Source organism: Buteo buteo, chromosome 7 (genome assembly GCF_964188355.1).
Source record: "Buteo buteo chromosome 7, bButBut1.hap1.1, whole genome shotgun sequence".
NCBI classification, from domain to species: domain Eukaryota; kingdom Metazoa; phylum Chordata; class Aves; order Accipitriformes; family Accipitridae; genus Buteo; species Buteo buteo.
Genome location: NC_134177.1, coordinates 20,024,112 through 20,048,544, shown reverse-complemented (window position 1 = coordinate 20,048,544; position 24,433 = coordinate 20,024,112). Strand labels below are relative to the sequence as shown.

General features: G+C 40.9%; 1 protein-coding gene across 1 annotated transcript in view; it reads left to right on the top strand.

Annotated features, from left to right (window-relative positions):
• The window catches only part of NYAP2 (neuronal tyrosine-phosphorylated phosphoinositide-3-kinase adaptor 2), a 140,812-nt gene that overhangs the window by 104,119 nt on the left and 12,260 nt on the right, over positions 1-24,433 (top strand). The window contains exon 5 of the mRNA XM_075031840.1: positions 7,529-7,632. Coding sequence (XP_074887941.1) covers positions 7,529-7,632 — 104 coding nt within the window. The remainder of the gene's footprint in view (positions 1-7,528; positions 7,633-24,433) is intronic.

Here is a 24,433-nt window from a genome sequence, read left to right as displayed (position 1 = left end):
AGATGAGCTCATAGCTTTTTCAAAAATTCTGTTCCCAGTGTATTAGAGCATCATCTGTGCTAATGCAAGTAAAAGGATGGGTACAAAGGTACCACATCAAAGTATCAGGACATCTGATAATTAGACCAAAGGTGTGTACCAATCTTTTCAGTTCTGCAAGATGACAGTACAGAGCAGAATGGAAGGGAAACAAAAATTAAAGACTAAGTTCTTGGCAAAATATAGCACTTCTGTCCAACCTTCCGGCATTAGTTTTATTTCAGAGAGTTGGTTGATCTCCATAAGCAGACAAAACATGTTGGCCTCGATCTTCATTTGGCATCAGCAAACTGTAATAGTTGTTGAATCATGCCTTGATTTAGTTAACTGTGACTTTGTCTTAAATAGCTAGGACTGTCAAAGAAAAATTATGGAAATATTTTATTGGCTGAAATTTGACTCCTTTTTTATGATTAAAATCCGAGAGCTGCTGCTGATTTTTCTTTCCCTGCCATTTTTGTGACATTTCATTTGATGAATATTGCCTCTCATCTGGCATGAATATTTTTTCCCTTGTGTGTCTAGCTGTTGCCTGAGCAACATGTTTTACCTTTAATCGGTGGGGCATTGCATTCAAAATGCTGTACACAGTTCTCAATGAACTTGTATATGAACTGTAACACTTCATTCTTTGCAATTAAATTAGAACTGTAACAGAATGTAAGAAGAGAGATTTAATACATCTGTATGGACACAAATGCTTTCTGGAGTCAAGGAGATAAAGTAGTTCTGTGCTAGGAATTTAGAACTTAGATTTACCACAGGACCAAATAAAATCAGGGCAGTCCCCAGTACGGTCGTTGTTGCTGTTGCTCTCTTTCCAACATCATAGATAAGAGAAAAAAAGGTGACTTTTTTTGTGCAGACATGTCCTTGAAACACCAGTTTGCTGCCTACCTCCTAGTTCACACTGGTACAGGCATTTATTAGGGCAGTGTTGGAATAACTTAAAGAAAATGGGGTTGATTTGATCTGCTGTAAAACAGAAAGGATGTAAAATGACTTCTCATGTGTGTTCCATAGGCAGCTCTTGCTGAGGCACAGAATAACTAGGCACTGGAGTGGTGTGAGTGAATATCTGAGTGAGAGTACTGATTTTTTGTGGGTTCTCTCTCTCTGCACCTGCTAGTAAGATCAGAGGGGGAATGAGCCATCTCGAAACAGAATCTTGAGCTTTCTGGTCATTTTGTTCAAATGAGCCTGGCCTGTCAGGTGCACATGGATCTGTCACGTAATTTGTCAAGGCCACTTTTCTGTTTCTTGGCATCCTATTGTTTCTTATGGAAAGCAGTGTAAGTGGTTTGGGGACATGCTGGCATTTAGGAAAGTCAGTGCAATTGTAGTGAACAGCCAAACGAGATCAGTGAAACAGAAGGCTGTGATAGCTTCACTCCAGGAGCTTCGAAGAGTATTTTCTGGAATGTTGCTGCTTTTTTGCTAACTGCAACCATGAAGCATTTTGCATTGCCACCTGCTGCTAGAGACAGGCAGTGCACTGCCTTTTAAATCTCTCATACTCTTGTTGTGTCCTGGTTTTGAATCACCATCAACTTGTCAGTCAGCCAGTCCATTAGTATTCTAGCTGAAAACATTGTAGATAATCAGGAAGGGAGTAAATGCCCACCCTTCAGTGGAATTACTGCCTAGCTTTGTGGATTTGCAGAAATAATGAATAGTTAAGTTCAAGCTCTTTGGGAATGGAGCAATGCCTGCAAAGCCCAAGGTACAAGACGCATTTATTGGTACAAGAAGGGAGTAGCGGCAAAGTACCGTTCACGCTAGCTAGGACTGCTTCACTCAAAAACGACTGAGTACTCCCATCAACCCCTAAATTTTCTCCTCACAGGCAGTATCAGAGTATCACTGTGCCACTAAATCCTCAAGGATTCTCCGAGCGAAGGCAACTTAATGCTGGAAGTATATGTTACTAGGCAGCCTGCCCAAGGACATCCAGCCCAGGATGCGACGCTTCCAGACCTTGCCTACACTGGTCATCCATGTTCTCTGCACACAAGTTCTCCCCTAGCAGCACCTGTCACCTAAAGTAAAATGAGTAGTACTGGGAGCTATACACCAAGGGCATCAAGCCAGTGCATCATGAGCCAGGTGTGTCATCTCCAGGGTGTAGGGTCACACAGTCACAAAGCCTGGCTGTAGAAGTGCACGCTGTTGTCTGCAGCAGTGGCGTTACAGCTATTTGGAACAACGCACAATTGTCCTTTTTACCCAGAGCCCCAACACTGACAGTAGCCCATGCCAGAAGCTTCAGAGAAAAATAGCAAGAAATTTTAAGGCAAAAACACTGCCAGTAGGACATGATTATTCCTTACTGCATTGCCTCAGTCATCGACATAGACCTGAGACATGACAGTTCAGAATAAATCTTAATTTAAAATGTACCCCATCTAATATAGACATGGTTTTTCTCATTACCTGACTTAGTTTTGAGACCTGCTAAGCTTTTAACCTATGGATATCTCATAACACTGAGTTCTACAGGTTCAGCGCTCCCTTTGTTAAAACAGTTCAGTTTGACATGCTGCTGTGCTATTTCAGCAGTAAGTGGCTTTTGCAGGTGAAGTCCTAAATACTTCTTTTTTTTTAAAAGTGACAGAGTGCTATATAGTTTATTCCACCTCAAGGTTTCATAATTTCAAGTTATGTTTCAGCTTACTCATCCCTTTTTAGGAGACCAGCGTGGCCAGGTCAGTATGATGATAATAGGTGTGATTCATTTTTCCATGCATGTTTTCTTTTTCTTCTTTTTTTTTTTTTCTTTTTTTGCATGTGATTACTCTCTGCCTGTCACATCGCCTTGTTTAATTCAAAACGTGCTTCTTGGCAGCTGTAGCAAATAAGAAATATTTCTTTCTTCATGTGCAAAGAAGAGACTGTGACAGGATAAGAAGCTTCTCCAATGTAAGTGACAGCCAGAGTATTTTTTTGAATTAAGATTAGGATAGGCAGAATGAAGCCTTCCTTGGATGAATAAGAGAATTCTTCCCGTTAAGATCCAAAAATAAAAATCATGCAGAGCTGTTGTATTTCTGGAGAATATAGAAAACCATAGCACATTGGTATAAAACTGATCAAAAATATTTCCATAAAATCTTGTCGCATTTCAGCACTGTGCTTTAGTGAGGAAAATCCAGCAACACCCCCTGCTCCAAATGCAGCCAGCCAAGCCTCTACATCTTTAGTTATGAGTGACAGCACTCGCACTTTTGGAAAACAGGTCATTTATGTGAGTGCTTAAATACACAATTAAGTACACAATTTTAAGGCAATCCTATTTGTGATTGGAAAGCCTGTACTTCTGTGTTGGATAGTCTCTCCTTAAAATTCTCATCCTTAATGCTGTCCTTTAGGGCTGTCTGCTTGCTTATGTCCATAGGTAATCCTACTGGCATTGTCAGGACTCAGTTTAAACCTGAGAGTCCAGTAATGCTGGTCCCATTGCAGCTGACTACGTGTGTAGGTTTACTTCGTGCTGAGGTGGCTGTGGTATCAACCACTAGCATTGTTGGGAATGTTGTGGCTGCTGTGGGTGACATAACAGGGGACTGAGACACAGCTGATCTGCCATCCCCTACTAGCATTACACTGCATCTGCGCCTGGCTCCTGGAGGTGGTTCAGGCACTTAGTAAGTGGTGCGTTTTTCATAATACGGCACAGTGTGAGTGATGTGTCATTTGAAGCTGTGCAAAATAATACCACCAAAGAAAGCTTCATCAGTTAAATATAGCAACTGAATCTTAGGAACATTTTTGTGCATAACATAACTATGTTGTGCAGCTCTCTAGCTACCCCGAACAATCTGCTGAATTCAAACCTCATGCTGCCCATTGATTGCAACAGGCATCTCTAACGGCTACTCAAGTGCACTGCATACCCTGGCCCCAGTCCAGTAAAGCACTTAGACATATGCCTATGAGTTCCCTAGCTTGGCAGTAGGCTCTTAGCCCTTGTCAACATTTGAGTGGCTTACGGCAGTGTCAGAAGGCCCCTAGCTGTGGATGCAGAGAGGGTCTTGGGTTTGGAGTGAAGTCTCTGGAACCCTCTTTCTGGCAGGTTTGATTTAGAACCAGAGGATCCACCCACACAGTGAAGTGAAGCACAGCGCAGAGATGGGGTGCCGCACTAACTTCATCAGTATGGAGCTAGATGTATTTTAGCTTGCGTTATCATGGACCCTGAGCAAATGGGTCCTCCTTGGTGGACAAATATCTACAGGGCCTTCCCTATGTGCTTATCAGGCTGGCTGATAAAACTCTGCTCCACACCATGAATTACTGTCACAAAGGGGACTTCTCAAGAAGTCTCAAGACTACTCACTCATTTCAGATGTTAATACTGAGCTGTCTCAATATTGTCCACATGAGATAAACATGAATTAAACAATAGAAAGCGTCCCTGAGATTTGCTGGCAGAAATTGTTCTTCCTTCAAGACTCTCAGCAGTAAATTGGAAAACCGATTTTCATTCCAGAACCAGAATTGGTATCAATATGCAGGCCTTGCAGACAAGCTGAAATGACCATTTAAAACATGAAAACCAAGAGGTAAAGATACTGAAAGTGACTGGACGGTGGACATAATTATTCAAGAAGACTTCTTACTACTTTTTAGATAGCCCAAAGCAGAAGTTATTATTTGAAGTGATCATTATTATTTTGAAGTGATCAAAATCCAGTTAGCCTCAGTACAGTGAATAAGCTGTCCACAGCTGAAAAATAACATGCTGCAGAATAGAGAGCAGTGAGTTGGGCATCACTTATGCAACAGACCATTTATGGATATTTTTTCCCCCACAGTAGTGTGCAGTGAGAAGATGTTACTCAGAGCACTAATTACAGTAGAATAGAGTATTTCTTTGGTCTAAAAATATTCCCACTAAGACCAATGGAATGGCTATTAAAAAAACCAAACATTTCCCTTCCAGAGCATAACCCAACTTCCTGAACTTTAAAAAAAACTTGATGGAGCCATCTCTGAAACCTCTTTTGGTGAGGATCACGATGGAAGTTGCAATAGTTTCCATTAATACTGTAACATATATTACAGGGAGATAAAGGAACTAATACTTCATCTGTGTGTGATAGGTTTTTTTTCTTTGATGACAGATGAAAGAATTCTCTTTGGCAAGGAAATGGTAATCTCTTGTTGCACATATATCCAAATTAGAAATTATGACACTTCTCTCTGCTTTCCCAAAGCAAAGAAAACAATTCAGAAGCAATGGCAGACAGTGCCTTGGAGTTTTTTACATACTGGGTGTCTGATTCTGCGTGTCACAGCAAAAACAGAGTCTCTATTTAGCAGTAGGGGAAAAACAACCAAAAAACCCCCAATTCTTGTCCTCTCTGAAACCCCAGCAAAATTCCAGGAGGGAACAGACATGAGATCCATTATTATATCTATATTACTGAAAGAAACAGTCAGTAATCTGGCACCCAGACAGTGTGAAATCAGAACAAAACCAAATCTAATCAAACCTTCAGAATCACTACCCAAGTCCAAAAAAAGCAAAACAGCAGATTATGTACAAAATGCAATGTTATGGAGGAGATCGGTCTGCTCCTTTCTGCATGCTTATTGCCATGTTGACTCGTGGTATGTTTACAGACTGACTAGGAATGAGTGAATTGAATAATGCATTCGTCAAACAGCATAAATATTTTTGCTGCTCAGCCAGCTGGATGTTAACCAACCTATTAATATTTAGCTGATGAATATTCACCCATACAGATGCTTTCATTGGCCTGAGTGCTCCAGCTTAAGTGGATAGCTCTTCTCCATACCCTATTGAATTCTGAAACATCCGAGGAAAATAAGCATTTAAAGTGACAATGAAAAAGCATGAGATTGAAAGAACACATTTCAGCATGTTGCTGGTAGGTGGCGTAATGTGCCAACTGTCTTCAAGTTTCCAAGATGTGCCAAGTGACCTTAAGGACATGCTAGTGATGGGCATATTATTCCTTTCAAACAATGGCCCAACCAGTGGCTAGTGATGATACTAGAGATGCACGTAGGAAATAGAGATATTAGTATAAAACAAACACAGACAAAGCAGCAGTGTAAATAAGGCATGAGAAAATACATTTCAGAGAGACACAAGCAAAAGATATGTGAGAAAACGTGTGCTCCAAAGGCAAACTTGCTAAACCAGGATTGCATGAGGCATAGGTCCTTCCCCTCTTCTTGAAAATGTGAGATCAAATTGAAGGAATTCTTTAAACCCATTGTAAGGAGGCATGATATTATTGTAATTACTTGTTATTCATGGTAAAGCAGTACTATCAATGCTAAAATTGAGAGTCTATTATTGTACAAAGTGTGTCTGCTGAGTGCAAATGTCCTTGGTGTTTGCCCACCAAATAGAAAAGACAGGTGCAGGGTTGGGAGGAAAGCTTATAAAACATGAGGAGAATGAACATATTCATCTGAGCTAAAAGTCATGGGTTGAGAGATGTTTCCTCAGCCATAAACAGGAAATGTAGGGACAAATATTTCTCTTGGGCGGAAACAGGCAGACCCCTTTCTCAGGAAAAGACAGTTTCTTCTAGACTAGATATGGGGTGTTGACTGGTGTCAACATGGCTGAGACACAAAAACCTTCATCCAGGACTCCTGAGCTGCACAGTCACCTTCCTGTCGGTATGTTAACAATAGTAACCTGCGCTGGAAATCAATGCCGAGCCTTCTGAGAAATGCCTCCATGTACAACAGCAGAAGGAAAATGAAGTAACTAATTTCTGTGCAGTTCTTCTCTGGAATAGAGCTTTCTTTCAAGGCAACCTCTACTTCTGTAATGGCCTTGATTCTGGTGAACTGACTTCAGACTTTGCTACTCTTGATGTTGTGATTTGTCTCCTTTCTTCCTACTTTCAGTCTCTCAATTCAATGCTATTAACATCAGATTTCCAAGTATTTTTGGCATCATTCCAAGTCCCCAAGTGTGACAGTATCCTCACCGCTTTTATACATTCCCTCCTTCATTTTTTTGGCATTTCAGGCTTTCCCTCAGCACAATCAGTCTTTGGGCTACTATCTCCCTCAGCACAATCAGTCTTTGGGCTACTATCTCCCTCAGCTCTGTGATGGAGATTAAACCAGACACAGCTGTAACTCCTTTAATCACTGCTGTATTTTATGAGGAGTAGAAAAAGGGGCTGGGGGGCAGGGGGCAACAAGGTGGTTTCCTTTATATGCTTCCTGTCTGTCTGCTGTTTTATGCTCTACACTTCAGCTTCAGCGATGCTAGAGGAGAGGAAAGAGGCCAGGACATGGGATGGGTTCTGTCTTAATCCCCCTTCTTCTGATCTCAACTTCTTTTCATGATTCAGCCAAATGTCCAAGACTTCAAGTGGAAACCAAGCCCAGAGTCTCCATTTCAAGGGAATCCGTGGTCCACTATGTTACAGTTTACTGCAGCAGTAACCCACCTCCTGTTCACTGCTGTATTTTCTTCTCTATTCCTCTGCAGAGCCTAAAGCAAGTTGCAGATTAGGTCGGTCTGCTTCAACATCAGGTGTGCCTCCTCCATCCGTTACTCCGCTCAGGCAAGCCAGTGATCTTCAGCCGAGCCAGGTACCATCGTTAGCCAATCGTGAATGACTTCATATGCTGCAACATGCCAAATGTTTCTCACCTCTGTCTGTCATTTGTTACAGTAAATTATTTTTTTAGTTTTTGCCTTTATTTTCTGTGCGTGTGCGTGCATCTGTGTGTGCACATCTCTCATTGGCAATGAAATTCCACTGACCACAGCCAGTAGAATTCTCTTTGCTCTTAATTCCTTGTACCCTCTTCTGTCTTCATTCTGTAATATAAATGTAGTAAAACTGTACTGTATGAATTGGCTGGGTTTTTTATTTTTTTCATGTTTTCTGTACTTTTTTACTGTCTTTAAAATTTATCAAACTTTGATAAATTTAATCTATGTTTTTATGTAAATTTCTTTTAAATCTCTTGTCTAAAGCACTTGCACCAATGTTTGTCAATGACTTGTACATACCTGACTTCTGCCCAGTTGTACTTTACTATTTGTGCCAGTCTCACATTTGTTTTGAGCTTAATTCATGATTGTATTACGCTGTGATTTATTGCTGTCCTGAAAACTGCTCTTACAGCAAGTTATTTTGTTTAGTTAAGGCAGCTAGACTCTCTTCAACTATAGGCCATGCAATGCTTACAGGACTATTAAATAGTCCACTGTAGTTATTATTTATTGTATATTGTTAGGAATCAAAAACTAAATCAAAGGGATAACATCTCCGTGTATCTTAAACAGAGATACTTTTTTTTGTCCTCACCAAAACGAAAAATGCCACATAGACCCTTGAGAAAGAAATGAAAGTGTTTGGGTTTGGCAAATTTCTCCAATAGCGAGAAAATGGAAAAGAAATAAAGACATGGGAAACCTATACTTACCTTTATTTTATATGCTAATACTGATATTGTATCATTTTGCTGTGCAGACCTGTATTATTAGTTTGACAGAACTAACTGCTGAGAGTAGCAATTGAAAGAAGAGGTTTCACTTAAACATAATGTGAATGCCTTCTGTCAAGCTCAAAGCACTCCAGTGTTGTATGCCTTGTGTGTATGTGTACGGGCCTACACATCACTGTGTATGTGTCTGGGTGTATATATGCACAAAGAGACATAAACATGTATGCATATATGTGCACATACATATATGTATGCACACACACAAACACCCTTATTCAGATGGTGAATTTTTGATTGGCTTTCAGGGAATTAGTCCCCATAATCCTATGGAATTTCAATGAGATTTGAGTGGAAAACTCCCTGAGGACTGCTTTCCAATAATCATGTATTTAAGTTGTTTGTAGCTTGGTGAGTTGCTTCTAGAAAGTCTTGACAAAAGTAGTGACTAAGAAGAGTAAGGTTGATTTACTCAATCCAGACAGCCAACTACTTGTTAGGAAGGTTACATTTGGGTAGCCTAGTCCATGCAGGTTAAAATTCTTTAACCTGCAAAACTGATGCTATTGTATTATTTCTGAGCCCTGCTGGACACAATGCCTAACAGAACCTTGCACATTTCTAAAGCATATTTTATATAAGAAAATCAAAACCATAATGGAGATTCAAAATGACAGCCCATTTAAATATCACGTCAAGTGTTCCTTCATCTAAGAAAGAAATTAGGGTAATTGTACTTCCAAAGGTTTTGAGTGTCCCAGTGTTCATGTAGTATATGATTTTTGATTAAATGGGTCTCACAGCAGACATGATGCTTTGCTGGTTGCTCAGTGGCAAAGGCACCTTGGGTGTTTTGAAGGGATTTTAGTCTCTCAGTTTATATTAAGAACTAAACAATAAGCCTTGAAAGCAGAAGCTGATGTGATAGAAGAGATAATGAGCCTCTTAGAAGTTACAGCCAGGGTTCACTGAAACTGTGGAGGAAAAATCCACCTCACTTCATACAGAAGAAAGGAACAAAGATGATAAGAGGAATTTTCAAGTGACTGTAGAGGGTGATCCTGTTAATTGAATAATGTATAGTATGGACATAGCTTCATGAAAAAGAAGAAAAACTGGTAGAAGCTTTCTCTCCCCATAAGTCTTCCCTTCAAGCTGTCAATCTCTTACTGTCTATCTATTAAGTTGTCATTTATTATGATGGCATATTTTTTTAAAGGTGTGGATTTGACCCTGATTCCAGCAGAATGACAAAAGTCTTATTATCTCCATGGTAGAGACAAACATTACTTTGATTGTGTTCTTTATACACCTATTCTATCTTAATGTGCAAGTAATCTATGACAGGTGAAATGTGTTTGGAAATGGCTGGGTTGTTAGCCCATTCTGAATCTGACAGATTGTGGTGTACAGGGTATTGGTTTTTGTGTGCTGTGGCTATTGATTGTGTTGATACTGGTTTCCTTAACCACATCATAATCAGCAGTTAGACTTTCCAGAAGATTAAGAAGATGCATCCTGTTATCCACCTCTTTGTTGATGAGATGGGCACAGCTAACATTCATAGAGGGATACAAGATCTGGGAAAGGGCAGATTACTGTTAATCACTTTTCTCAAATCTTCATGGATCCCAAACTGATATTTTTCAAAATTATTAACTTGGGGGGAAAAAATCAGGTTTGCAACTGAGCTCTCAAGGCCCATTGTTTTTAATACAGAATCATTCAAGGAAGTGCTGACGATGCTTAGTAATTAAAAATAAGTCTGATCTAAGGAAACGTAAATTATAATCCCAATCAAATATTGGCTAATTGTGTAACTATTGACATTTACCTCCCCATGCCTTATTTTCTTGTTTGTTTATTGGTGTAGGAATTGTGAGGATTAACCAGTTAATATTCACGAATATATTTATGGTGTATTGGTGGTAAACATTATAGTGATCATTTATAAGGAAAAAGAAATTGCTTATAAGTAGAGCTGAATTATGTGGCTGATCTCTGATGGAGAACACTTTAAAATTCTGTAGTGTAGAGTCAGCCAGCAGTTACCAACACACTGAGCCAGGTAGTGAGCATGCCTTTCTGTACTTAGTTCTGGTAAATGGTGAGGGCATTTTGAAAGAGCTGGTTGCAGGAATTAACCTTGGATGAAGTCGTGAATTGACTCAATTGAAACTGAAAGATAAACATAAGTTTATCTTGGAACTGAAGTTATTGATTGCATAAGGACAAAGTTTAAGAAATTAAGGAAGTAGCAGAGGAAGTCAAGTAGAGAGCTTGGAACTGTAATATGGCAGAAGCATGGAATATATTTGAGCTACAGAAGTGGCATATAGCTACATTTCCTAAATACATACCTTAATATAAATATCCTAAAGAGAGGAGTGTAAGTACCAGAGAAGTGTTCTAGATATCACAAAATGCAATGCCTTGTAAAGGTTCTCCTATGTTAGCAGAGAGCTTTCAGAGAATGGAAAATGTTCTAGAAAGTACAGTAAGTTATAGCTTAGAGATAAGAAATGTGTGAATAAAACTAGAAATAGTGAAAGTCCGAAATAGTGGCCTTTATATGGAAATGTAAACAAGTACCAGTTGTTGTAGCCATCCAAGTGGACAGAGAAGTTAACCACCATGTGAGGTTTATAAAGTAGAATAAACATGGTCCAAGGATGCCCCAATAAATAACTCATCACCCATATTGCTAGAGCCTCTGTGCTGGTGCCTGAGACTTCTGTAGCAGGCATGGTCAGATGTTTCACCCTGCAGTGGTAAATTCTCAGTCATATCAGGGGACACCCACAGTGAACAAAATTGTTCACTTGAGTAAAGCAAGCAGGATTTGGAGTCACAGGTATTACTGTGATATAGTGATGTATCCCTGCATCCTATCATTCTCCACATCTTCACCTCAGGGTAACGAAGGATTACACTCTATTGATGGACTCAAAAATCCCTGTCGCATACAGTATACATGTGCACTGAGCATGTCTGTCACAAAAGAAGAAAACATTTCAAGCAACGTGCACTGTGGAATTCCCTCTGCTGGAGAGCAGAGTATCTCGCATCCGTATTTTTAATGGACGTAAAATCATCTCTAGGTCACTGCCAGGCTTCTCCAAAACAGTCGTCAGCACACCAAAAAACCACTGGTTTCCATTTTAAGAAAAAGGAGCCAATATAACCATCTCTAGATTTTTTGCTGCAAATGATTTTTGCAAGGTGAAGTTTGTTTTCATTAAGATGTAGACAGCTATTGGAAATCACGTGTATTAAGCTGCATAGCAGCACAGCAGTGCATGTTTATAATGAAGATCCACAATCTGAAGGAAAGTACACCCTTTGAAAACAAAACTCCTGATAGTTACAATGTGGTATTTCAGCTTTTCTGCAAAGCAGAGCCTGTCTTCAGACAGATTTCCACAAAACTGTGTACCTTATCTGCAAACGTGCAGCCTCTCTTCATGCTGCCTGTTAGTTACTTGCTTTTCAGCAGGCCGACAGCACTGTCCTTTACTGTTGCCTCCTCGAGGTACACTATCTTAATTCCGAAGGTTTGCATGCCTCTTAAGGTCTGGTGTCTTCTTGTGGGGAGGACCAGGCAGTGATATCTAGCTCCAATTTAACCAAGGAAAGAAGATTTAAACTTTACAGTGATGATCAAAGTAAAAATCCAGAAGCCATGCTGAGATTAGAAGGAGGGAATGAAGATACATGGGCAGCTATGAATTAAGGAGTTTCAACTTGCATTGAAGAAATGAAGAAAAAGCTAGAAAATATATCAGAATCAACACAGAAACTTTTTGTGGCTTATTTTTAACAAAAAAATGCAGCTCATTTCATTACTTGCCTGGTATCTGCCTGAGCCCCCAGCAAGCTGAGATGGCATTTTTCTTCCCCCATACTACCACATCAGTGAACACAACACAGAAGGCCCACATGATGGACAAACTAACCATTACCTTACAAAAACTCTCCTCAGGAGAGCTTTAACTTATTTTATGATTTATCTGAATATAATATAGGAAAGGGGAAAGGCCTCCCATGCGCAGAATGGACTTGGCCATGTAATTATTGTCTTGCACCAGTTGAAGTGAATCCATCAATAGTTTGAGTATGTATCTTTGATAGGCAAGAATTTTACATACAAGTTGACTCCTTAAATTCGTATTTAGGTAGCTAAATAATAAAACAGACTTGTAGAAGGACCGAGTGTACTCTTCAGCTGAGATCTATCCTACCTCTGAGATATCTAAATCAGGGGTATAATATGGGTTCCATGTGGGGTATATGAAGAGAGGTGCCTGCAGAAGGGATTCACTTAGCTAAACCCTCAGTGACCATGCAGAGCTGCATGTCTGTCACCTTGGATAACCTGGTAATTTATCCTCCTAATTTAAGCACCTCTGTTGGTTGTGGAAAGCTAGCTGGGATCATTCCTGCTCTGTGTGCATTAGAGGCTCCTGGACGTTTACCCATGAAGAGATAACAGTCATTAAAATTTCCACTGCTAGGTAATAGACATTTATACCTTCTCAGACTCAAGGCACAGGTGCTGAGTGTTAGGAAGAAGCTGTATGGATGATACTGCTGGGTCCTACCTACAGTTAACCTTTGAAATGGCGTGCTTTTGGCATCTTCCCTCCTGCCGGGCTTCGGCTTCGTAGTCCGACTCGCTAGCAGTGCCCCGGGGGAGAGCAGTGACCTGAAGTGGTGTTCGGGTGGGTGGGTTGGCTCTTGGTTTTGGTGTTGGACCTCCCTAAGGGAGCTGTCTTAAGGAAAGGGAAACGGAAGATTTGCAGAGTCCTGCAAGCGAGAGACCAGGAGTTTTCCAGCATAGTTTTCTAATGTATTAACGTAGCTGGGGAGGTAGAAAGCAGATCTTTCCACATTAAATATGCAACTGGAAGGGGGTTCGTCGTCGTATTTATTCCCAGTTGGTCTGAGAGACGTATAACGTGCACTGTTTTACGTTCTGCAAGAACATGAGAAAATACCTTATTTACTGTTTGGGTCTGTGCCGGAGAAGTCCTGGACGAAAATGCACTTTAACAACTGTTCAGAATGAACAGTTTGGAAAATCCAAAGGGATTAGTAAAAGCTTTTTTCTTCCCGGAGCCGGGAACACGAAGCAGGGTGCCCGCCTGGGGCAGCGCTGCCGTTTCGGCGGCCCGGCAGCCGCCCCGCAGGCCGGCGGGACTGGGCCGAGGCGGGGGGAGCTGCCCCGGTTCTGCGTGAAAAACGGGGGCTGCCCGCGGTCTGTGTCACTTCGTGGTTCCGGGCAGGCGGGTCACAGCGCTTTCTCTCGAGGGAGGCCGGGCCCAGGCCCACGCGGCCCGCCCGCCGCGCCGGCCAGGAGGCCGCGCCTCGGCCCGGCCTCGCTCGGCGAGCCCACGGCGCCGCCTGGCGGCCGCCTCCCGCGCCGCGCCCGCCGAAGGGTGTCCGTGCCGGCCGGCGGGGCTGGGGCTGCGGGGGAGCGGAGCGGAGCGGAGCGGAGCGGGCCGGGCCGGGAGGGTTTCCCCGGCAGCGAGGGCGCTGCCCTTCTGCCCGGCCTGCGGGGCTCCTGCTTGACGCTGCCAGTGGCGAAGCCTTGCACAGCGTAGGGAGAGGTGAAGCCTGTTCAGATCTTACAGCAACTTCACCCGAATTTTCTAGGAGCTAAGTCATTTACTTTAAGAAGTGTGACTTCGAGGCGCTGGGGTTTTTTCTTTCCCTGCTGGCTGGAATCGTCAGTGTTGCACCGAATAATTGCAGGAACCTTGTGCAGAAGTCGTTGTAAGCCATGTTCCTCGTGGGCACTTGCGTGCCTGCAGAAGGGTGGCTGCACTCTCGTGGCTGCCGTCCCAGCACCCTGCACAGCCTTGCACCACATCAGCTGGCATTAGGGAGGGAGGGAGGAGGCTTGCACCAGCCTCACCTGTTAAATCCCCAATTCTTCCACGCAACAGCTTAGATAACATTTTGTTTAAGACTCAATATTTAGGTGCCAACCGAAATGAAATCAAAACATGCACATTTTACCATGAAAAAAAATTCTAGCGTTAAAACTGAGGTGAAACCTTATCTTCAGGGCAACCATTATATAATTTCGTGCTCTAGCTCCACGTTAAAACAAAAGAATGATGGAAGGGAAATATGACAAAAGAAAAAGCTGACATATATACTTAGCTGCTCTCCACATGCATTCTTAGAGCAATAATACCCTGTAGTTTAAGTGCGGTATAAGCTCATTGTAAGAAATTTGCAAAACTTTAGAGAAATAGTTTAGAGTTGAATTTTGACTAGTACTGAGTACTCTTCAGCAGTGTCTCATTCCTAAGTTCATGAATAACTCTGCACTGGGCCAACTAAGTATCACAAGCCCAGCTCTTAATGTCTCTAGCCTTAGTTGTGTATACAAAGCATATTATAGTCTTTGTATGCCTTGTAAGCATTGTGTTCACCCGGTAATTAATGAATGCAAGAAGGGTAAATTGTTACTATTATGGCTATAATTATTTTTGAAGGCGCCTAGACAAAGTACTTCCCCAATGAATTGACATTATCATGCTTTAGTTGGCAAATGTGCATCTGAAAGCATATGATGGGCTCTATGCTACTCTGTGAGCATAAACAAAGCATCTGTGCTCTTCTGTTATTCTCAGCTTAAAGTTGCCATTTTCCCCAGCAATAGTGTACAAGAGTTCAAAGCAGTCAGTAAACACCCTGCAGTTGTCAGGCATCGTAACAGGGCTGGGTTCCTGACTGCTGCCTTTAATGAATTCTGCTGCTGAAAAATGAGCAGCTATAAATGAAGATCCACTGTTCCGTATCTGATCGCAGGAGTCTTATTTTAACTGCCATTATATGAAAGAAATGCAGTCATTGCAGGCAGATGGAGAACTCTGTAGACTGAAATACTCTTTCATCCAGTTTGAATACTAGGAAAATGGTAACAAAAAAATGTGCTAGTAAGAGAATTTGTATCTGCTACATAGCATAAACCCATGTCATCGCTCAGTACTGTAAAACTTTCCTAGATGCACTCCTTGACAAATCACAATCTGAAACTAGCATCAAACTCTAGTGATTCTGCTTTTGTGGTTCTAGTAATACAGAAGGATTTGTAATGGAAGAACCAGCTTCTGTCATACTTGCTCTCTGGGCCAAAGTGAAAAAAAGATCCCCCTGAGCTGCTGGTTAAAGATCTCAGGGGAGTTGCAGTCCTGAATTCCTATTCAAAAAGAATATCTAACTACTGTGCTAATTGCCACTCTGGTATGACTTTCTCTGTCTCTCTTTTTTCCTCTAATTTTCGAAAGTTTTGAAAGTCTATTGTGTACTTTGGCCGTAGAATAGCAAAACATATGAAACAATTCATGGGATGGTGGCAATTGTTTTCTTCTTATCCCTGTGTGTAAATGCCAAGTGTTCCCTTCAGCCAGTGCAATGTCTCCGAGATCTCTGTCGCTGTGCTCTTGGAGCCAAGTTTATGATTGTTTCTTTTTGATACTTGATCTTTTTCTTCATTCAAAATGTATGTCCACAGAGTGGGAACAGTCCCATGCCTCTCGCTCTGTAATCAGAGTCCCATGGGGTTTTGGTCTGGACTTTGTATACACTATTTATTGCTTTGGATGGTAGCTTCTATTTTTGCCTGTGAAGCTATTCCCTTAAAGGGACTTAATTACTCCTTATGTTTAACCATCACCTTTAATAAGGCTTGGGATAGTCATTGGATCCAAAACCCGATTAATGTTGGCCAGTAGGACCTACCACAGTAACGTTTGCGGTGGTGTCTAAGAGTCATAGTCCTAAATAAGGTCCCCATGTTGGTAGACAATGTGTGTAGAACAAAGACTGTCCTTACCCCAAAGATTAGTAAGTTCAGTGTAATAGACGAGAAAGTAAGCAGTTGCAGATGGGAGTAGGTTGGTAAGTATGTGACTGTCAGGAATTGCTTAAGCTTCGGTTTATGTGGAATTATAAAGTGCAAAAACTATTTGGGGTGCAATCTACTGTATCTTTGACAGTGATTTCAATTAGTTTTATGTGCCACTAATACAAGGAAATGCATTTGAATGTCTGAAACCAGAAAACCAGGTAAATTTTACTAGGAACATCTTACAAATGATGTCTCTTTCTCAAATGGTCCTCTCATGGATAAGTCCTGCTCCTCCAGTGGAGAAGTCTTTAGTGTCTGTGTAGGCAAAAATGAATGTAGACTGAATTTTGTGGATGCTGGTTTTGCAAATAGCGAGGAGGAGAAAACTCCTCTGGGTCCTGCCTGGGAGGATGGACAGGCATGGAAGAACCCACGGTGGGGTACAGAGAGAAACGCCTGGCAAAGCACTTCATTGTTGGGACATGGGCCAACTTTTACCTTGAGATGATGTCTGGATTTGACCAGCATGTGGCCTGAGTGTATTTGAAAGTCTGAATCATCCAGAGCCATAGGATTTTGCCTTCTTGTTCAGGCTGAATGGTCACGGGAGTCAGGGATGAGTCATCACGCTGACTGCCACCACCTAGAAAGAAGTGCCAGGGCGTGAGCTGGGTCCTGCAGTGTGTCACACAGCCTTCTGGGGAGTTTGCACTGCTAAAAATCTGTGAGTTTGGATTTCCCAGTATGCTTTTGTGCCTTTCTAAAGTGCAGCAGAGCCCCATGCCCACGAGAGGGAGCGGTTGGATTACTTTACACAGTTGTTGGGTTTTTTTTGCAAGGACAAGTATCTTGCACATAGGAAGGCAAAATCCTGCTATTGTCAGTCCAGCTAAATATGCTGTCAACATTTTGGAGGAGAGCAACAAGAAGAATGTTAATGCTTTAGGGAAGGCTTCACATTGCATTGTGTTGAGTCTCAGCTTGAATCTGGTCTTACGTAATCAGTGCATGGGTCCAGAGCAGTGCAAATTGTTTCTAAATATACAAACTGCAAACAGAGAAAACTTGTTAAAAAGGAGAGAAGGAAACAAAAACACAAACCTTGAAGTGGATGGAATTGCCACGTCCATTATCCCTCACCTCCAAGGCACGCCTGACTGATTGGCATGAGAAGCAAATGTATCAAAACCATCTTCTGTTGGCAGACAGCCCTGCTGTTGCTGTCCCAAGATCTTTTCTTCAGCATTCAGCTGGGCTGGTCATGCAGCAGGAGCAATTCACTGCATTGCTGGGTCCTACTTTGCCAGGACTCTGATTTAAGAGCATGAGAGGAAAGCGCATGCTCGGTGGCCCTCGCACCACCAAAAGTGGCCTCCGATTCATGGCGCAGGGGAAGCTAGGCAGAGGTGGACTGAGCACGCACTGCTGTCTCAGTAGGTCCCAAGGCCCAAGCATGGCTTTAGTGGCTCTCCTCCACCATACTGCTCAATAGCATGGGTTTAGGCACAAAAAAGACCTGCTGGGGAGAAGCAGTGGCAGGTGAAAGCAGGTCAGCTGTAGGAAAAGTAATGCCACAGAAAGAGGGTGTCAGAGGTGGGAACACTGACCAGTCTCTGAGGACCAGACCTAGAGTCTGTCTTCATACCTTTCCTCACCCTCAGGTGCCAGCTTGGCTGCCACTATTTCAGCTGTGATGGAAGACAGTGGGAGGAAGAATATTGCATTCCCTTACTCTGATCTCTTGTCGTTCTTGCCCGGGTTTTGTAAGCTTGCCAGCAGAGTACAGAAAGAGTCTAGTTCCCTCACAGAAGTTGTTGAAACTTTTCAAATGCAACAATGTTCTGACAAAGAATGAAATACAGCATTTATGAGGATTTTCACTTCCCACTCAACATTTTTTTACTGTCTTTACCTAGTTGTTTCTCAGATTGGGAGTTACAATTTCTTTAAAAGGCTTAGGACAGGCATGAGAAGATCTCATCTGTGTGGTGGGTGGTTTCAGGGGGTTGCTATGTTGTGCCTGGTTTTGATAGAGTTGGGACGGTGTGTTTCAGTGCTTTGAAAAATAGTCTTAGCTCAACAGAGAAATTTATGGGGACAGATGCCGCAGCCAATGCAGCACAATGTAGGTGGTTGTTCCCTGGAGGGTGAGGTACCCTCCTGAGTCCCTGGAAGTTGGTGAGAACTGTGTGCCTCTGGAGCCCGAGGGCTCAGACATGGGGACAACAGCCAAGTGTGGCCTTTGCATCCAGACCTTTCTTTTGAGAGTCAGACTTGTACATGGGTAGGTAGAATTTAATATGACATACATAGAAACTAATAACTAAGATTTCCAATAAAAGACTTATGCAGGTCAATGAGATGGGGAGATACAGGGCTTGAAAGTCTTATGGCATCATTGAACAAGTGTTCCTAAGCTGTAACTCTTGCAGCTTATAAAACACTAAGTCAGTGAGATCACTGTCCTGTCCTGACTACAACAAGAAACTAGAAATTATTTGGAAGTTCCTCATCTCATTTTTAGCTGCTCTTACAGTGTTATACATGGTTCTACTAAAAATAGGTAACAACTTTCAGTAATACTAAACAAATATATAATGCAATTTATGTGAAGTTTCAGTCCAAACATCAGTAAGTTGCCTATAGAGGAATTTAATTTGGTAGTATTCCTTCCTCTTAGGGAATCTCTCTTTAAGGCGTTTCTCTTCTAAAACTTGTAAATTCACTTCAAAGCTTGTTCTGAGACTTTTGTGTGCAAACAATTAGTTTAGTCACATTAAGAAGGATGCAGTACCAGAACAATAGCAATTGCTAAGTTTATTTCAAATGGTCTTGCAACCACTATTGAAGACATTGTGCCTTGGTTAAAAAAAAAAAAATAAAAAAAAAAACCAAACCAGAAGCATGCAATTTCCTTTTTTTCTTTTTTTTTCCCCTTCTCTGTGTGTATTTATGTTTAACTCAGGGCAAGAATTTTATAATATTCTTAAAGGAAAAAGTAGAAATAAAAATGGCATGAATTCATGAAAGCATGGGTTTATATATAGGCATTCTCTGTAAATGAACCAAACATTCTGTATTCTAGGTAGAATAACCTTACTTGTCTGCTCATACGCATTTCAGTTACCTCCCTGCACTCCCACTTGTCTTACCTTTTTTGTATATGAACTGAATGTATTGTACCATGTTTCTGTTCGAACTGTGTGTGCCTGATGCATAAAACACAACATGGAACAGCAAGGTTTTCCCCACCATCTGTGTTATGTCACAAACCATCCAAGCTTTGTTCTCATGGTTGTTACCATTTCACCAGAATCTTTCGGTGTTTGTATAGCCTTATACAGTATATTGCACTTACTGTACCTGTATAGTATCTTGTCTGTATACTGTATGCACATAAATATGTATATTCACTCATGTATGTATGTATAGTATGTTTATATATCTCTGTATATGTATGTGTGTTTGTTCATAGTCCCTCACTAGAAATGTGTGGCTATTCATATACATTATGTGTATGCCAATTATAAAAAAGTATGAATGCCAGCACCCACTTTTTGATAACCTACTTTTATTCTCATTTTGTCTTGTTAAACAATGAAAATAAAAAACGTCATGTATTTTAAATGAGAACTTTAAAAGATTATTTTTACTAATTTTAAGGTTTCCAGTTCTTCAGAAAAATTACTGTAACAGATCCAAAATTGCAAAGATGTTTGTGTCTCTCATGACAGTTTTCTGTGGCTGAAAAATGTTTGGTAACAGCCCACACTGTGTAGTTTTGGTTATCTGCATCTTATGCTTGTCAAGTGCTCCTAGGTTTAGAAATGCCCTTAACCAGCTGGACTGTCATGCTGCACATCCCAACTCTAGTCACATGAGGGACTTGCAATAAATCTAGGGGGTGACCCATGTCTATAAGGTCTTGCATGTATAAATACTGGATATAGAAGGGCCTTAGGCTGGAAAGAAAAGTTTCCCCAGTGCAGGTGAGCCTTGGGAATGGGTGAAAGTATCATACTTTATGAGTCAATCTTACAGGAACATTACAGACACCATTTGCTAGACCTCTTACGTTTTGCGGTCCACAGTAACATATAATAGCCAATTATATGTTAATATATTCATAGATCTATTATATAATTGCCGAAACAGCTAACAATCATTTATTAGCCCTTTGTAAAATTATTCTTAATAACCACACAACTGTATGTAGGCTCAGTTAGCTGGCCTTGAGGCAGCAAAGCACTGGCTTATCTTAAATAGCAAAATATCCCTGTAAGTCAAGGGGATGACTGATACATATTTTCCAGTTGAGCATGTGTTTAAGTTACTCACTGAATTGGAGCTTCAATGCTGATCATACATGTTTCTCTATGAGACCTAGGAGTGATAAATTTGTTTCCTTTACAGTTAACTTTATCGTTGTACTAACTTGTCCAGCCGGACCAGTCTCAGTGCATAGTAAGTTACTGCAGCAGAGTGGCAGCAGCTACTCAGAAAAATCTCAGAAGGCAGATCTGTATGCAGGAAATACTGAGAAACTTGTGCGATGACAGAGCCACTGCTAGCAAGAGCCTTCACCCTGACTAAAATAGCAAAATAGAAAATCCTTTTCATTTTTTTAATTTAAAGTTACAGGGTTAAATTCTGACCTCATTCACATCAACAGCAAATTCCCATTTCACTCATAAGCTATAACTGGAATGCCCAAGGAATGCTTTTCGTCAACAAAAAATAGGATGGGGAAAGGACAGGTTCCACTAATGAAGCTCGGTGTTTATGGGCCAGCAGCCTGATCTTAAGCCTTTGCAAGTCGGTGACAATTAGTGGACTCTTGGGTTCGGTTGAGCCATCTCTTTTTTTTACAGTCTGGAAAAGCACATTTACTATCTGGGGTTTATAATCACAATTGTATAATTCACAATAGAAAAGAATAAAAATGAGAAAAAACAATAGCAATATGCATTTTTAAAATTAATATTGGTCAGATCATGGCTCTTGCTTGATTTCTGCACCAAACTTTATAACACAAACATAATCAGAAAAAGAGCGCTTTTTTGCTGGTTGACAGTTTGTTTGCTTATGTTACAGGTGGTAAGTGTGTATAGGTTAACATGAAGCTGAATGTTTTGTTTGCCATGCATTGTCATTCGCCATTCATTTTAAGATGAATATTTAAATTTCCTCCCTGCTTTGGAGATCTGAACTTGAATTTAACCCGTGCTGCTGTTGTAGGCTAAGTCGAGTTTGCCTGGTCACTCCATGTGTGGGAGCCTGTGAGCAAAGCCCTGGTTCAGCAGACTGGTGCTTGTGGTTTAGTGTGTTGCAGTCTTCTCAATGAGTTGATGCTGAACCAGTGTCACACGCTATATCAGCCAGTACCATCCTTTTGGAAATTGCCTTTTAAACAGAAAACCAGAAACAAGGTACAGGGAACTGCTGCATCCAATGAATCCCATTTTCTAAAGCATGTGGATGCCAGTCTTCGTTTCTTGCCTGTATCTCAGCTACTCTACGTGTCAGGAAATCATGTCTATATTAGATTTGGGTACGATATTGTTTAGCATTTCCTGATATAAATGAAATTGCATGATGTTGCTGTGATGTAGAGCAGATGTGGTATTTCATACTAAGGCAAGCTCTTACATGTTTCAATTCTTTAGAAACTCAGTACAGTTTATAAGTCTAGTAACCGTTTGTTAACTGCATTTCAAATTGGAGTTAGAAATTAATCATAAATGGAGATCTTTGTCTTTTAATCATGTTTTTATGCATCTGTAGGAAGATGTAACCACCTACAAGAATATGATCATCTCTATGTTCAGTGTTGTTTTCAGTCATGCTTTCCTAAGCTTTTTCCCCCATACAATCGGTACGATACTTGAGAAATGGCATTTAATCTAAGAAAATTATCATTGACTCAATTTCACCATCAAAAAAGGAGAAATGTAAGAGCATATTTCAAAATTTCTCATCTGTAAAGCAACTTCACAGTCTGTAACTGAGATATTTGTGTATTTAGATCACCTAATACAAAACAAAAGGAATTGAAGGCACCAGTCCTTTCAGTGCTGAGGCATTCTCCCTCCACATATTATTTTGATAGTTTTAGATTTGTTTTATTTTTAAATTATTCTTGTGACCATTTTCTTGAAACTGCTAGAGAAATATATAGACTTAGGGGCTTTGCTGGCAAACTGGTGTGAGATTCTTCAGCTGTGACAGCAATAAAAGTTAGTTAAATCTTGCGTTCTAGTACTGACTTTAGTAGGAAGAGTGCTGAAGCTCATGTACGTGTTTGTAGCTTGGAAAAAATGAGGCCCAATAAAATGGAGAAACTAATGGAATGTGTGGTGTCCCTATTTGTCACATTTTTGTAACTTCAGGCTCGGCCTCAATGTCCACTTTCTCGCACTCCTTAGTTCTTCCAAAGTCTTGGTCTTGTTTCTACTCATTTTCCTTCTTCCGTACTCAGTTTCTGGGTCCTTCTTGGCCTCTGGTGGGTGACCAGAAGCAATACCTAGAGGACACACCCTGCTGCCTGCCTTCAGCTCCCTTGTACCTGAGAGCTTTTGCAGGGCTTGGATCCGGAGGAGGAAAGGATCTTGCCCACCAGCAGCTCTCACTGCTCCATGCCACCTCTTAACACAAAGGCGGGTGGGCTGTTCACCTCAGTATGAGATTTAGAATCTGGCAGTTTTTCAAAACTACCATGATTTAGAGTAAGAAACACTAATTACAGATGTGTTGTACTGTGGACACAGTTACTCAGTCATAGGCAGGGCCAGCTGTAGTGGTCATCTAGGTCACTGCTTCAAACTGCCCTGCTGTTTTAAGGCTGGTTCATGAGCAGTTCAGGCACACGTGCAATGGAGCAGTAACCTCCAGCAAGAGGAAGAGGTGGAGCAACAGGGTTAGTAACCTCTCAAGGAAATCTAGGACATTAGAGTGTTACCCTGCAGGTGCTGTACTGCAAAATGCAGTTAGCAGGAGATCCCTGTGTAACCAAACGCTAACCAAGTATTCTGTCCTTTGTCCCTCCTGCGATTGACCTAATATGATACTGAATTCTCCTTTCTATTTTACAGTGAACGACAGGATATATCATGGTGGGTTGCTTGAGTTCTGCATTTATTGCTTAGCGAAGGCATAGATTAAGCTTTGATTTTTCATGAATGATCTCAATAGGAATGCACTTCGTGATGATCCACTGCATAAATGAGATGCATGAGACAACTTTACACAAAATAATCTCTACTATGACTTACTTTACAGGCTCTTATTTTAAATGTACTAGCATTTACAGGATGTGTTAACTAACAGTAGATCAAGCAGTGTATTTCAGACAGTTGTTTTGTGTTAAAAATAAAAAAGCTTAGATGAGAAGAATACATGTTTCCCAATAAGGTAATAATGCAAGGTCAGGAAGATCTATAGCTAGACTGATTGTCAGTATAAAAATTGAAAGCAGGACAGTGAATTTATCATTTAAAGTTTACTTTATTGATAGCCTCAGCAATAATCCAAGGGTTACCAGAAAACTTGAGGCATAGGAGTATGTGCAGGGCTGGTTCCGTATAAAGTAACTGTGACATTTAGTAATTGGAAGCAATGAATCATGAAACTGAAGGTCTGGAATCAGACGTGCTGAAGGTTTACTAACCATTTGCTAATTTAATTTTAGGATAAGTATTAATTGCTCATAATCTTGAATCCTCAGGAATTCCTGGAGTTCCAAAGATTACTCAGGCCATAGAGCCCAAGACAGTGTAATGAGTCTTTTAGCAAGTCCTGTGTTTGAAAAAAGGTGTCCAGGGTTTTCTTACAATACTGCATTGTATAATTACATTAACTGGTAGAACAGTTTTTACAAGGACTCTCATTTTCATTTTTTTCTGTAGTAGTATCATTTATAAGAAAACATATTTCCAGAAGTTTAGAAATTAAGAATAATGTAAATCAAAACATTAAACACAGCAATTGAAATGTTACAATAGCCCTAAAATGTGATGCACGTACAGTTTCATAAGTTGAAATAGCAGGCGTCAGTGGATTCTTTTAATGTTAAACATA